This window comes from Meriones unguiculatus, chromosome 6 (genome assembly GCF_030254825.1).
Source record: "Meriones unguiculatus strain TT.TT164.6M chromosome 6, Bangor_MerUng_6.1, whole genome shotgun sequence".
In the NCBI taxonomy this organism is placed as follows: Eukaryota; Metazoa; Chordata; class Mammalia; order Rodentia; family Muridae; genus Meriones; species Meriones unguiculatus.
In genome coordinates, this window is record NC_083354.1 from 13921750 (window position 1) to 13938327 (window position 16578).

General features: G+C 43.9%; 1 protein-coding gene across 5 annotated transcripts in view; it reads right to left on the bottom strand.

Moving 5' to 3' along the window:
• The window catches only part of Atosa (atos homolog A), an 81171-nt gene that overhangs the window by 22080 nt on the left and 42513 nt on the right, over positions 1–16578 (bottom strand). For all 5 annotated transcript variants that reach the window (XR_009592221.1, XM_060384756.1, XM_060384758.1 and 2 more), the window contains 5 exons: positions 10120–10304; positions 9055–9257; positions 8703–8828; positions 4399–6193; positions 1825–1938 (listed from right to left, as the gene is read on the bottom strand). Coding sequence is in view for 4 of the 5 variants with exons in the window: in XM_060384756.1 (XP_060240739.1) it covers positions 1825–1938; positions 4399–6193; positions 8703–8828; positions 9055–9257; positions 10120–10304 (2423 nt within the window). In the remaining variant the exon portion in view is untranslated. Of the gene's footprint in view, positions 1–1824; positions 1939–4398; positions 6194–8702; positions 8829–9054; positions 9258–10119; positions 10305–16578 lie in introns of those variants that run through there.

Here is a 16578-nt window from a genome sequence, read left to right on the forward strand (position 1 = left end):
AAATGTGTGTGCCTATGTGCGGAGGTCAGAGATCAACGTCAGCTATCTTCTCCAGATATTCTTTATCCTACTTTTTGAGATAGGGTGTTCCGTCAAACCTGGCCAGGGCTCATCTATTCAGCAAGTTCCAGAGGTCCTCCTGTCTCTGCTCTCCATCACCGGGGCTGTAGACACACGCTGTGGTGAGCACACTGAGAGCCCAGGTTCTCATGTTGGTGATGTGAGAACTTTACCTACCGAACCATCTCTCTATCCCAGGACTTTTACTTGTAAGCTTTATATATGTGTGTGTGCTTTGGGGGGTGTGTGTGTGTGTGTGCCTGCAACATTTAGAGCTTATTATTAAAAGGGGAAAAAATAAGAGTGTTGGCATCTCATCCACTGTAACATTCCCAAGAAATGTACTGCTTTAGAGAATGGGTTTAAAGAACAGTACTCTGAATTTTCAATCATCAGCATGTTACTAGATCATATTTCTCACAAACCGCTTATGTCAAAATACACTGATAATGAAAGTTCCAAGTGCAGATCAAAGGTAGAGTCACGTACAACATGAGAGTTAGACTTGTTTTGGGAATTAGTGTAAAGTGTGTATCATTAATTAGTGTAAAGTCCACCGGATGAGCTGGTCTGAGAAGAAACAGCTGCGATTACAGTGGGAGTGATGGCAACCCTGTAAGCTCCAGGCAAGAGGGCAGGAAGCTCAGGACCAGACTGGGCAACTCTGGGAGACCCTGCCTCAAAGTAAAGCCACTTTACTCTGCACGCCGGCCCCCCTGCCCCAAATGGGAAAAAGGTATGTGTAGGTGGTAGGGTGCTTTCCTAGCATGTGTCCATTTAAATGGCTCGACCTTCAATACCTCAGAAAAAGTCCCTGACTCAACCGTGTCCCAAAACCAGACCATGTAAAACAAACCAACAAAAAAAGTAAGTAAGAACTCGTCTGTACAATCAGCATAACTCATGCTTCAGAAAAGCTCTTGGTCTTCCTTCTCTTCATTCTCCATGCTATGTCTGGTCTGTGGATGAAACTTCTGGACATAATGAGCACACTACTTTGTCTTCTCTGGCCCTTTCAGGGTTTCCATTCTCTACCCCTTTCTGTCTGTCATCCTAGGTGCTTACTAAACATCTGTCTATGTGCCTACTAACCTTCCACTCAGCGGATTCCATCCTACTGTTTTTCTACACGGACTGCATGTGTGTGCAGGCATCTGTGTATGTGTGCACACTTCAAGGAGAATAGCTTCATGTCTAGATTATTTTCTTTCAAACACACCCCCACTTGCTGGAGGCAGGAAAGCCTTTATAATAGCCCAGTACAGCCTCTGGTTTGCAGTCATCTAGCCTTTCCCTCCCAAGTGGTACTGGGATGGAAGCCAGGATCAATCTGCCTCTAAGCAACGTCCCAAGCCCTCCAGAGATTTTTAGCCAACGCAGTCAAAACTATGGACCTGTTTATGCTAGTTTCTAGACAATACTGTTGCTGGTGCCAATATTTACTGAGATTTAAAAATTCTGCTTTTATGAAATTCCATCAATATCAAGGTATTTTTTTAAATCATTTTAGTAACAATTACAATATTCAGCAAAAGAACTTCAGGAAAAATTTCAGTACTGGTGAAATACATTTCACTTTGTTCAATTTTTAGTCTTTTCCTATATTATCATATTGCTGTTAAATGTAGTATCAAAGCCTACATGGCTTTCTAACTGAGAATTTATTTCACAGGCATTGAAATGTTTTGATGAACACTGGCTGCAGTGCGTGAGAGCATGCAGGCTGCCTGCAGGTGCCGGGCACGAGGGAACGAAGGAACTTACGGGACTTGAGAGGAGAGGCAGCCCTGTCTGAGGGTGAAAGGCTCTAGTTGACGTCCCGTCCAAGGAATGAAAATTATGTTTTCTCCAGGCGCTTGAGTGTTTCAGTGTATCCCTCTGTTAGGAGAAGTATTAGATTTTAGTGGGAATACTTAAATAATGGCAAATTTGTAGATTCATTCCTAACACAGTCTGAGGTACACACCATTGGCGGTGAAGCTTAAGAGCCCTTTCAGTCTTACATGCATAAAACACACATGCACACACACACAGGCAACATCACAGAAGCTTGCACTTGTTTTTTATATCATGATTCAAAAGTTCTCAAGCATGTCCAACACAACTGTTTTAGCAACATATTTGCTCATAATCTAGCATCTAATATCTTAACTTGTAAAAAAAAAGCAGCTAGAAAACAGAGTTAAGACTGTAAAGTATGAAATTATGTCAATAACATGAGCCATTTTTAGAGTATTTCATTTAGTATGATGAATTCGGAAACATAAAACAAGGGGGCTGGAGAGATGGCTCAGCAGTTAACAACACTTACTGCTCTTGCAGAAGACTCAAGTTTTGACCCCAGTGCCCACACCAGTGCCTTACAACCATCTGCAACTCTAGTTCCAGAGTGTCCAGTGTCCAGAGTGTTCTGGCCTCTGTGGACACCAGACACATGTGTGGTGTTCATACATACATGTGGGCAAAATATTTATATACATAAAATAAATATAAATAAATCTTTTCTAAAGACTACTGTGAATCAAAAAAAAAAAAACATGGTCACAGCACTATATTTCTACTGTGAGTCAAGAAACCAGTGGAGTGGGAATAGCAGCATATGCTTGAAATACCAGCTGCTTACAAGGCTAAGGTAAGGAGGCTGCTGGGCCCAGGGCATTCCAGGTCAGTGTGGGCAACCTCATGAGACCCCTTCCCAAAACGCAGGGAGAATTCTTTCAAATTGGACAAATTTATATCTAAAGATCAGAAAAATCACAAAAAATATAGGAATGAAAAGTGAAAAAAAAAAAAAGTTGGTCACAGTTCTGGTATCAGCTTTGTGACCTAGGACAAATTATCTAGCCCTCCAGGCCTGTGGGGTAAAAGCACCTGGCCCTGGGAGGTACAGGGTCCCACAGGCAAGCATGCTGGAGGACACGGCAAGCTGTGCATGATTTCATGAGAAATGAGAACACGAACAAGTCAGTGCTAGGACACAAACCAAAACACCATGTCCAGATTAAGTTCACAGGCCTGCTCTCTTGTCCAGGGTGGCCTTCAACTCAAACTTCTCCTCCCTCAGGCTTCTAAACGCCTGGAGCTGCAGGCCTGAGCCACTCTGCCTCTCCAAAACATCGAGTGTCAAGGCTTTGCACGGCTTTGTAAGTCTTTGTGACAATTACACCTTTTTGGTATCTCTTTTTATCTGAGCAGCATGTTAAAGCTTTATGAACTATGAAGTTCATAAATGAATTCTGACTTCATTTTCAGAATTATACGGCTTATTTGGTGTGACTCAAGGACAAAACTGGGAGGAAAAAACCAGGAACTAATGCGCCCTGAGTGACCTCTGAGAGCTGCCCCTGCAGAGACAGCCTGAGTCATGACTGTGCAGCATCCATACCAGGCCGGAGCTGCTTGCAGAACACACCAAGCTGACAGGGAGGTCTACTTCATCCCTGGTTACCCCCCACCGATAGTTTACAATACTGAAATAAACAAAAGGCAATGGGGGAAGATACAAGTGGGTGCAGGACTTGCACAGCTCACAGATTTGACCTTGATTACTATGGAGGAACAGCTGAACCCTGGGTTAAAAAGAGACCTGAGAAAAGGTTAAGCGGCTAGATCAGCCACTGGGGTGACAGTTCCTAACATGTCCAACCCTCCAGGCCTCAGTGTCTCCCATGTGCCCTACCTGCCCCTTGGAACTGCCAAAAGGAACTGTGTATTCTATAATCATGTGACATAACTGAAGGGAGCCTGTAGCCAGCACAGAAATCAGCTGGGTTTGTTTTTGTTTTTAATAAACAGCATTCATTCCTGCATCTACAGGCCAGACGTAAAGGCCAGGTGCCTCTGAATGGGAGAAAAAAGTCACATAGCTTTTAGACTGTGGTTGAAGGTGAGTAACTGCTAAAAGGCTGAAATGACAGACCTCACAGAGCCTTGAAAAAAAATTTACTGCTGTAATTGTAGTTTTAAAAGATGGGACCATACCAGTCTGCTCTACAAAGAGAGTTCCTGGACAGCCAGGGCTATTACACAGAGAAACCCTGTCTCGAAAAACAAAATAAATAAATAAACGAGCAAATAACTAAATAAATAAGGGACCACGCACTGAATTTTAAACCATGTGATTGGTGACCCATTTCTTCTATTACCTAGTGTTTACTTTCAAGAGCGTGGGTTCCTGGCAAGGATATTAATAGTTCTATAGAAGGCTTACCATACCACACTGAGTATTCCATAGATAACAGGCCCCCTTGGGCCTTTGTAACTCGATCTCTAGTGAATAAAACTCAAAACCACAGCTAACAGCTGAGATTTACATTTGAAATACTACATGTTACCTACCAACATGTCTGCGCTTTTCAGTCTCTCGCCTGTAGACAAACAGTGCTTTACACTCAGTTTTTCACCAACCGCGTCTTCTTTTTCCCCCTGCTCAGTTTTCAGTTGGTCTGATGTGCATTTGGGACCCTCAGTATCTTCACTGAGATCATTTTCTGTGCCAAGCTGACTGTTTTGCTCACAGATCTTTGATCTTTTGGAGTCTTTATTTGAACAATTAGCTTTATACTTGTTCAAATAGTCAGACACTTCCAACATAGTAACTTTTATTTTTGAGTCAGTACCTTTTGAGTCATTACACTGGAGGTGACTGAGAGATCCTGTGTCATAATTCTCATCTTTTATTTTCTCTGTATATTTACTTGTGCAAATCTGTTTGTCGATACTGCTGCAATGTGAACACTGCTTCTCCGTTTCATGGCTCATTTCTTGCTCCTTGGGTTGTGATTTACAAGGTGTACTTTCCAATCTGTGAATCAGACCCAAGCTGCTCTCATTGCAGGGAGATTCATTAGAGGAAGTTAGTAAGCCAGCAGCCTTGTTCTGCCTCTCCTGCCTGGTGCTGTCGGTGATGTCATCTGGATGGGTCTGACGCTGAGCTCTTACTTCACGTTTCTGAGACTTTTCTTGAGGACTGTACTTGAAAGAACGGAAGCATTGGCTAGGTTTGGGGCTTTTCCCATCACCTCTGTCTCCCAATAAGGACACTTCTGTATGAGAAGCAGAGACAGAGCCACTATCTCTGCTCTTCTTCAACAAGGTTTTGTCATCATATGAACTCCTGAACACTTTAGAAGGAATGGAATTGGAGTCGTGCTTGCTGAATGCAGGCCGGGGAATGTGGGCTGTAGGGTCAATGTGCTCCAAATGCTGTGCAATCCTGGCTATGACGTCCTGCCGCTCCTGGAGCAAAGAGCCGATCAGCGGGTTTGCCTCCCCAGCAGGCTGCCGCGGGTAAGGACTGTGAGAGGGGCAGGTTTCGCCTTGCCTAGCTTCTGACTTCCCTATAGCTTTCCCCTCACTGCTGTCTTCTGGACTCCCAAAAGAGGCCGCGAATGCTTCTTTGCACCTTCTCACACTCTCGCTTTCTGGTGAAACTGGACGAAACTTTGAGCTAAGTGAAGGGGACTCCTGGGTGTTAAAGGGGAGCTCAGACATGCGAGAGGAGCTGGGGTCACAGTGAATCAAGTGCTGAGCAATCCTGGCAATGACTTCTTGTCGGTCCTGAATCAGGGAGTCGATTAGAGGGTTAGGCTCTCCCACTGACTGCCGGGAGCTCTGACAGCTGGGGACACTCGAATCGATCACCGAGAGTGATTTTAAAGTTCTCACTGATGTCTCCTGTGACTTTACTTCTCCGGGGCCGTTGAAGCCCAGGACACTGGCTTGAGATGTCCGGTGGTCAGACTTGCTGCCTGGGCCTGGGCAGAGCCTGACATTTCTAATGGCTGCAGTGTACTCGGGGGGCATGCCACTTCTAACATGCAGGGCACTCACGGGTGCCATGGTCCACGTCTGCTTGCTGCATAGGTTCTGTGAGCTGCTGGGACAACGGTGCTCAGCTTCACCAGGGCCACGATGCTGATAGGCTCTGAGCTCCTGTTCTTGAATTCTCTTCTCATATAGACCAATGTTGGTATGAATACTACAGGTCAAAACCGGGTAATGAGCTTGTCTGGGTAAGGACTGAACGCTGACTTTCAAGGCCACGTTGTGAGAGACGTTGGGAACAGGAAACACATGCTCAGTTGGAGTCTGTGAAAAACTCCACTGCAAGTCGACATCAGCAGCACTGATTCTAGAGCCAGACAACACAGATTAGTCAGGAGCTGCCCCTCTGTCACCGTAAATCACTTTAAGGATACAGAACAGTCTTATCTCTGCGTTAGCTCCCGCCTAGGTCCAACTTCAGCCACTCTACCATGCAAGGCACCACTAAAACCAACATACATGGCACAGCAGATTGTACTCGGAAGGGAGGATTTTTTTTTTTTTTTTTGTCTTTAAGACAGTTTAATAGCCATGTGGTGGTGGCACACACCTTTAATCCCAGCACTTGCAAGGCAGAGGCACATAGATCTCTTGAGTTATAGGCCAGCCTGGTCTCCAGAGCAAGTTCCAGGACATCCAGGGCTACACAGAGAGACTCTGTCCCCCAAACAAAAACAAACAAATAAAAAAGAGAGTTTCTGCTTCCATGTATGTGGACCTATCTGCATTGCCCACGTGGCACGCCTGGGTTGGCTACCCAGAGGCTATTTAAGCTGTGGGCTGGCTTTCCCCAGGGTCCGAGGATTGTTCAAGGTTCCTGAATAAACTGCATTGAAAAAAAAAAAAAAAAAAAGAGAGTTTCATTATATAGACCAGGATGTCCTAGAGTTTACTATGTAGTACAGGTTGGTTTCAAACTCGCAGACTTGCCTTCCATGGGATTATAGGCATGAACCACTATGCCCAAATGAGATAATCTTCTTAAGAACAAGAGAAAACTTAAACACTAAGAGCTCAAAGAATATTACCATTTAATCATATATGACAAAATAGAAAGGCAAAAGGAGGGGCTGGGCAGTGTAAGGTGGTGTATGCCTTTAATCCTAGAATTTAGGTGGTAGAGACAGGTGGATCTTTATGAGTTCAAAGCCAACCTGGCTTACAGAGTGAGTTCCAGGACAACCAGAGCTACACAGAGAAACCTTGTCTCAGAAAAACACAGATCCAACAAAAGGACTTTGTGTTTCCTATTAACTAAGTGGATTCCACTCACTGAGCAGGGCATTCTGGGAACTATTTTACCTGCATAAAGAAACAATTAGTTGCTTGGCAGCCTGCATGTTTATTTAAGCACGCACACAAAACACACACACACAAAACACACACACACAAAACACACACACACACACACACACACACACACAGACATATGTATAGGAACTCAAACACACAAAAATGCATGCACTTTTTTTTTAAAGACAGTCTCTTGCTATCTTGCTCAGGTTCAAACTCACTGCTCCAGCAATACTCCTATGCCAGCATCCAGAGTAGCTGGTGCTGTGCGAACACGGTACTATGTCCACCAAAGTCTCTGTGCTTTAGATAGAAAACTCCACATCATCAAAGGAAGTCACAAACCCAGTGACCTCTGTTTCCACTTTAGCATGACATTAAGTCTGGCTTGGCTTCCTAAAGTGAGCCCAAATGCTCTTGAAACATCGTTCTACCCCAAATTTAACCACCAAGCCATCTTAACAAGATGGCCCAACAAGATTACCCATATACCTGCTGGAAAGGATCATCCTGAGTGAGTTGTCCCAGAAGCAAAAAGACACACATGGTATATACTCACTCATATAGACATACAACATAGGACAAACCCACTAAAACCTGTGCATCTAAAGAAACTAAGCAAGAGAGAGGACCCTAACAAAAATGTCTAATCCCCATTTGGAAAGGCAAAGAGGATGGACATCAGAAGAAGAAGAAAACAGGAAACAATCTAGGAACCTACCACAGAGGGCCTTTGAAAGCCTCTGCCCTTCAGACTATCAAAGCAGATGCTGAGCCTGATGGGCAACTGTTGGGCAGAGTGAATGGAATTTTAGGTAAGAACTGGGAAATAGTAAGAGCTGGAGAGGACAGGATCTCCACAAGGAGAGCAACAGAACAAGAAAATTTGAACACAGGGAACTTCCCAGAGACTCATACTCCAACCAAGGACTATTCATGGAGATAACCCAGAACCCCTGCACAGATGTAGCCCAGGGCAGTTCAGAGTCCAATTGGGTTACATAGTAATGTGAAGAGGGACTGCCTCTGACATAATCTGATTGGCCTGCTCTTTGATCACCTCCCCCTGGGGGGGAGCAGCCTTACCAGGCCATAGTAGAGGACAATGCAGCCACTTTTGATGTGAACTGATAGACCAAGATCAGAAAGGAGAGGAGAACCTCCCCTATCAGTGGACTTGGGGAGTGGCATGCAAGCAGAGGGAGGAGGGAGGGTGGGATTGGGAAGGGAGGGGGGAGGGGCTTATGGGGGGATGCAGAATGAATAAAGTGTAATTGATGAAAAATTAAAAAAAAAAGAAAAAAAAAGAAAAAGCAGAAACCAACCAAACCAAACCAAAATAAAATAGAATTTACTTAAGATTGAAAAAAAAAAAGATTACCCATATAATTACTCTCTTAACCTGTTTTGAGAAAAGCTTCATCAACCTGCACTGATTTTAATTTATAAATGAAGGAAATACGCTTTTAACAGGTAAAACACCACTCAGTAGCTACGCACTGTCCCTTTCCCCCAGGACATACCTGTAAAGAATATTTCGTGGAATAGCACCATGAGAAACACTCAGCCAAGCACTTAACTGAGAAAAAAACACAAATGACCGGACAGCCAGCAGAAGTGCCTTCTCTTCGATGACGCGATCACCACTCCTAAGGGAAGGAAAACATCCAGTGTCAGCAAGTCCAGAGGGGAGGGGGGAGGGGGGACAAGCACCTCTCAGGATGTGCACTAAGAGCACCTGTGTGCACTTCCTAATGCCACCTGGTGTCATAATTACTTAGTGAATGCATTAAGTATCTCAACTTTACTACATGAAAAGGCGGGATCCAGAGACATGATGCAGTGTTACGGCAAGGAGGAGGCTGGATGACTCACTGTCGGGGAACTGGCTCCAAGATCCACCTCTCTAGCAACAGCGCATCTTGCTTAATGGCGGGGTCATTCAGATCTGTGGCCTCTGTGCCAGGTCCCTCCTCGCTGTAGCAGCAATCTGGTAGGAGCATCACCTCCACCATGATTGGAAGATTATTCTTCCACAACAGCGTGACCTCAGATCTGGTTCGTCTGGCTTGGCGACACTAAGAGAAAAGGAACATAAACAAATGTCTCAATAACCACCCTAACTTGGTATTTAAATTTCTAAACTACAATTGTTGATATCTGCATTAAAGGCACGGCATATATGGTAGTGCTTGTTCAAGCTTGGCTGTCTGTAAGGTGGCTCACTACCATCTGTAACTCCAGATCTGGAGGAGCTGAGACCCTCTTCCATGGACACTCAGCATTAAAGTGTACAGACATACATGCAGACAAAACACACATATTAAATAGAACTTAAAAAAATTATGTTGTTGTTGGTACATGCCTTTAATCTCAGCACTTGGGAGGCAGAGGCAGGGGGACTTCTGAGTTTGAGGCCAGCCTGGTCTACAGAGTGAGTTCCAAAAGAGCCAGGGCTACAGAGAGAAACCCTGCCTCAAAAAACAAAACAGAACAAACTAATGTAAATAAATAAATACATTTTAAAGTTCAGAAATTAATTAAGTGGAAAAAATTAAAATTACATCGTGTACTACTTATCAAAATGTTTTAACGTTTTTCTTTTAAAATAATAATGTAACAAAAATTACTCCCACTGGAAAAATACAGGGTAAAGAGTTAATATAGGAACATAATCATAACATTAATTTATCTAATGAATAAGAACATAAAACAGAAAGGCCAAATTGATATTCTACAACTAAAGAAAAGGGAATCACAGTAGTGAAGCCTCATGAAACATGTGAGGGGCAGAAGGAGGGCTTCCAACTTCCCCTCCTCTTGCACATCTAAGCACTGTCTCAAACACGAAAGTCACTGGGACAGAACAGCAGGCATGAAAGAATTTGAATCAGTTTACACAAAGGACAAACTCCAGCAGCAATGGGGCCTGGCCATCACCTGGGCCAGCTTGTCACTGCATTCATGTCTGGCCGCTCCTGGGAAACGAGACTGCGCTGGAGGACAGTGGAAACTCTCTGCACGGCCTTTCACAGAGCACTCAGGTGTTCGTCCTTCCGTTATCAGCAAGGCCAAAGAGACCAAGAACTCCTCTGCGTCATATTCAAAATACTCATCCAAGGCGTCTGAAATTTAAAAAAAAGAAAAATTCGGCGTTGTATTAAAAATCCCATCACTTGAATTAGTCACATTTTTTACAGTATTGCTATTTATTTATTTATCATTGTAGGATTGAACCCAGAGCCACACATACACTTGACCAGTTTTACCATGCCAATAAGTGCTCTACAACTGAGCTATATCCCTAGCTCATTGATTTTAATGAATTAATTGTTTACAGACAGGCTCTCACGTATAGGCTGGCCTTGAGGTCACTGAGTGGTAGAGGCTGCTCTTGAACTCCTAACTTCCCTGCCTCCTGCTCTTAGGTTCTGAGATTGCTGGTGTGAAGCACCATGCGTGGCTACTTGAGCTTATTTTGTCACTGAGATACACTTCTAGCCCTAAAGTCCTCAACAGGAACTGAGGACAGTGGGGACGATGATCGTAACACTCAGAAGGCTAAGGCAGGAAGATAGCTGCAAGAGGAAGAGGCCAGCCCAGGCTACACACTGAGGCAAGACCCTGTCTCAAAAAGCAAAAACTAAATTCAAAAAACAAAACCCAAACCACCACCACCTACTACAAAACCCTTCTCTGACTAAGGGGGTAGCCAAAACTGGGGAGGCTGAGGCAGGAGGATGACAGCTAACACTTAAGACAGCAACTTACTAGCATCAGGTATCACTAGTTCTAAGTCCTACCTCTACAGAAGCTCTGGCCTTGGAGCCCTGAAGGATGAGGACTCCTGCCTGCATCTTACAAACAAGGGGATGAAGCTGGCCCATGTTCACCCTAGACATTCTGTAATTTGGACAGGCAGTTTGGCTCCAGAAGTCAGGCTCTTAACCACTATAATAACACTGCTGTTCACCATGACCATAAAATCTGCTACTGCATGCTTTGTTTCTTAAATATAAATGAAAATAATATATACCTGATACATGCTTTTATGCATTTGGTATTTTGTGACACAGAATTATTTCTGGAAATGAGACTATAAGTTATAAAAATGTGCTGATTGGAAAAGAAAGGGTCTCAAATCTCATTTGGGAATAAAATTAGGTCGTAAATCAAGGGTATTCACAGATAATCCTATAGACATACAATCCTACTTCCTACCTTTACATTTTTTATAACATTTCATTAATTTATTTGCGTTTGTGTGTGTATGCGTGTGTGTGTGTGTGTGTGTGTGTGTGTGTGTGTGTATGTGTGTGCGCATGTGTATAAGCACCTATGGACTCAGGCTTGCTGGCAAGCACCTTTACTTGCTGGGCCATCTTGCCAGTCCCCTCCTTTCTATCTTTTTAAAAACGGTGTATTAACTTGTGTAGTTGACAGCTTTCCTTCTCAAAAGTAGGTCTGTATTTTAATTTAGCTCTAACTATACCATGATCTATTAACTGATCCCATACTGTTGAATATATAATATGATGTAGTTGTTTTCTAGATTGACATAAGCATCTTTATAAATATGCTTGAAATCTAATTTGATTCATATTAACAGACTTCCCTCACTGAAGATAAAACAGTATTATTTTAAATACACTATCTCTTTAGCAATCTCCCAGGTTTTTCCTTGGCCTCCTTTCTATTTCACTCTGTGGTGTGAGTGGCCTGGAATCTTTCTACTGCCCTGGCAGGCTGTAGAAATAAGTCAAACAGCATGTGTAACAGCCCAGCCAGCCCTGGGAAGGACACCCCTTCTCCACCCTGTACACAGAGCTGTGTGCCACCCAAATGTGTGGGGTTTGCCAAGGGCGCAGAGGCAACGATAGGAGAGCATGGTGGGTTCTGGTGCGGTCAGAGACTCCACTCACTCTGCCCCGCTCCTTCTCAAGAGCCTCTCAGGGTTGAAAGAATCCTGAGAAAGTCTAATCCAACCTCCACTTATATAAGCCCTCAGAACTGAGAGCTGTTAGCACCCTGTCCTTGTACATCGAGTGGTGAGATGGCCTAGTTCATCTCTGGATCTTCCCAGGCATCTAGAACTTTGTCTGTGTCTAAGCTGCTTCCTTGTCTAGTTGAAGTGGGCTCAACTAGACGCTAGGGCCAGAGCTGTCACACAGAGCCAGCTGCTCTAGCTGGACTATGTGACATGGACTGATATGGATACTTCCCGAGTCCCCGGTCAACTCAGCTTTCACAGCTCCCTCAACAGCCTCTCCATCTCAGACAAGTTCCTGTCTACAGAGCTCTTGTCCTTTCTAGCCTCTTTCCAGTGTGTGAGGCCTGCCTTTCTCTTCTCCTTTTCATCTTCCCACAGCTTTGTGAAGAACGTCCCGCCTTGTCTGTGAGCGGCCTCTGTCCAACCTGCTCTCTACGCTGACCTCTTACTTCCTTTTCTTTGCAGAGTGTGCATAAGTCCCCAACACTGTGCACAGCCGAGGCCAGATGCTGGCATGCAACCTAGAGTCACGCCTTCCCCATCCACATGGCTGCATGTCGCTATTTTCCACAGGCAGACTATTATTTCACACAACCTTCCCCCAAACTTGGGGCACTGACCACTAATGTGACTGGGTAGGAGGGGAGGCTGAAGAAACCGATCAATACTGAAGGTGGATTCAGCACTATCTTGATAGCTGTGCAGCATCTGGAACCATCTGCTTTCTCCCAGGGAGAGACCTAACACTTCATCCCAGAACCCACACCAACATGAGACAAGGAGAACCAACTGCCCACAGCTGTTCTCTAGCCTCCCTATGCACACACGCACATGCGCGCGCGCACACACACACACACACACGCCTATGCACACTGCACATATACACACAAGGCTAATTTTTTGAAGTGTGAAAACCTTTAAACATTCAACTCACGAGGATGAGAACCAGCAATAACAAACCTATCATGGATTGACTTGATTTTTGTTTTGTTTTAAGATTTGATTTTTAAAATTAAGAACATACTTGTGTGTCATGTGTGGGAATATGCACGTGAGTGCTGCTGCCTACAGAATCCAGAAATGGAAGCTGGCTCCGCTGACGCTGGGGTCACAAGCAACTGTGACTGACCCAACATGGCTGCTGGGAACTGAACTCTTGTCCTCTGCTCTAAACTACAGAGCTTCCCCCACCTCCAGTCCCATACACAACTTCGTTATCTCGGCTTTCCCCCATCTAACTTCTGTGTCTTGTCCTGTGTGTGCGCACACATGTGTGTGAGGGTGCATGTGAAGACAGAGGTTGATGCTGAGTGTCCTTTTCGACTGTTCTCTACTTTCTCTGGGGCAGGCTCTCTGAACCTGGAGCCCACCTTTGAGGGAGTGTAGCTCACCTGGGGGACCTGCTGTCTCCACCTCCTGAACGAACAGGAGCTGCAGGTGGCTCTCAGGCCTGTCAGGCCTCTATGCGGGCGCGTTGGGGATCTGAACTCTGGTCCTCATGCTGTGGCCAAGTGCTTCACACTCAAAGCCAGCTTCCTAGGCCTCTGCCCTTTTCACTTAACTAAACAGACTGCAACATCTCCTAGGCTGCAGTTGCAAGTGTTATTTGTAGGCCCTTTTTAGAATATTGCCATCCATATAAGGGACACAACATAATTTGTCATTAAACGTAAAATAAATACCACTGGACACTACTTCCCTCCTTTTTGGAGGAGGAAACTAAATTTTAAAGCTTACACACATTATCACCAGGGAGGGAGCCTGTTTGAAGGCTGCTCTCTCAACAGTAGCTCTCATCAACTCTGACTTAGTTTTATTTCAGACAAAAAGATTCAAAGGCAACCATCCCAACTCATGGTATCAATTCTAGAAAGCTTTCTGGACAACTTTCACAGAGTTATAATTTAGAATAATTTAGACAGTTCTCTTGTTTTTGTTTGCTTGTTTGTTTTGGGAAGAAATAAGGTATTGTTTAAGAAATCTGCAGCTCATCATGAGTTCTGCTGGTTGCATTTTTTTTAAATTTAATTTCATTTGATTTTGCTGTGTGTATGTGTGTGTTTGTGTGTATATGTATGTGTGTTCCATGTGCCTGAGTGCAAGCTTGAGTGTGCCACGAGATCTGAGGGCATATTTTGAAGTCAAGTCTCCATTTCTACTGTGTGTTTGATGGTTTCTGGGGATCAAACTCAGACTCATTTGGCAACTGTTTTTACCTGCTGAGCCATCTCATTGGTCCTCTTCTGGTGGCTTCAGATAAATGCTATTGTAAGATTAATTGTATGCACTAAGGGCTAAATAAGATGCCTAAATTATAACTAATTTTGAACCTGGATTATTACAATGTAATAGTCAGTGGAACCCTGTGGCACAAACAGGTAAGCTGTGCTACTGTGTGAGAGGGCAAGCTGAAATGATACTTTCCCCGGGTTGGGGGTTCAGATCCAGGACTCCAGTCATGCTTCTGAGGTGTTCAAATACCAAGTCTCACCCCCAGCCAATGAAATAAAGATTCTTACCTCAGAAACTTCTGAGAAAAGATTCCACCCTTTGATTTTGGTATACCTTGCTATGGTAGAAACTTAGGTATGTTTTTAGTTAACAGTTAACTATTAAATAGCAAACCTAATTCGGTCAATAGGCACTTAATTTAAAACACACTATATGTGAACTGGTTCATGAAGCCAGAATGATTTTCTTAAGTAACTTTTCTGCACAAAGAACCAGAATGCTAATTAAACTATCGTTTTCCTGAGTATTTCCTTTCTGGTGCACTTGGCTGGCTGAAGAAATGTTATGAGACATATAGCTTCCTTAAGAAATGAAGTTAGTGGGTTGTAGAGCAAGCTCAGTACTTAAGAGCACTGGCTACTCTTCCAGAGGACCCAAGTTCAACTGCCAGAAACTTCACAGTGGCTCAAGTGGCTCATGACCTTCTATAATTACAGTTATAGAAGTCTGATGCCCTCTTCTGGCCTCTGAGGACACCGAATGCACGAGGTACACAGACAGACATGCAAAAATACAAACAGAAAGGAAGCTAGAGCATATTCAACAAAACTGACAGCCAAGGGGAATTAGAAGTAAAATTCATGTAAAGAGTTTTGAGAACAAAGTTTCAACAAGGTCTTACCCTGTACTCTAGGCTGGCCTGAACTTGTTATGTAATCCAGTTTGGCCTCCAACTTCAAGAAATCCTCCTGCCTCACCCACAAAATTGGCCTTTAATTAATAGCTGTTTTGCAACTGTAATTAAAAGATTGATTGAAGAATTCCACTTTATAAATAAAGTAAGATTCAGAGTTCAATTTTGGGCAAGTTCAGAAAAGTTACATAATTTCTTTGTTTCTAATGGAGGGATGATAAATGTTAGGAGAAAAAAAGACCTTGTCTGTCCTTGGGAGAAAGTAGGACTTTCCCATAGGCCTTGATTTCTCTCCAGAGGATATACTGAAGGGAAACCTGATTTCTATTTCACCTCTTAAGGGAATGCTATTTGTCAGCCACTGGGCCATTTCCAGGCAGGGCAGAGGAAGAGGGATGTGGATGGTTGTCTCTGACAGGGAAATAAACAGGAGCAGGTTTCTGTGCTAAGACACAAAAAGAAGCAGACAGTGTTCATCAGTCCCCATGAATGAGGGAAAAAGAGATGAGAAAGGAGGTCAGGGTGGCTAGCCACTAGAGAGCAGAGATGAGAACACAGAACAGGAAGGCACCAAACAAAACCATCCCAACCAAGAACCCATGACAAACCAAAGCAGAATGATTTTTAAGACACAGGAAGGCCAAGCAGGTATGGTGGTACACACCATTAATCCCAGCACTTGGAAGGCAGAGGCAGGCAAGTTTTTGTGAGTTTGAGGCCAGCTAGGGCTACACAGTGAGACCTTGTCTCCAAAATAAAACAAAACATTCACAGCAAACCTGAAACAGTTCCCCTGCAGAAGACATGCATGAGCAGAGATGTTAAAGCAAGCCCTCCTGTCATCTGGATTCACTCAAATAGTACTGGAAACCTTCAAAGTGGAGATAAATGTCAATAATTTAGTTTTGGGCTTTTTTGTTTGTTTTTTAAAAATTATTTAATTTAAAAAATTTTTTACTTTGTATGTGAATGTGTTTGCACTGTGTATTCCATGGAGTATGGAGGCCAGAGGACAATTTTCAGAAGATAATGACCCATCACTGTGAGACTGACCTCAGGTTATCGGGCTTGAGAGTGGATGCCCTGCCCTCCTAGCCATCTTTCTGGACATATTCTCATTTTTTAATTTCATGTGCATTGGTGTTTCGTCTGCATGTTTGTCTGTGTGGAGTTGTTGGATCCCATGGAACTTGAGTTACAGACAGCTCTCAGCTGCCATGTAGATGCTGGAAAATTGAACCTGTGTCCTCTGGAAGAGCAGCCA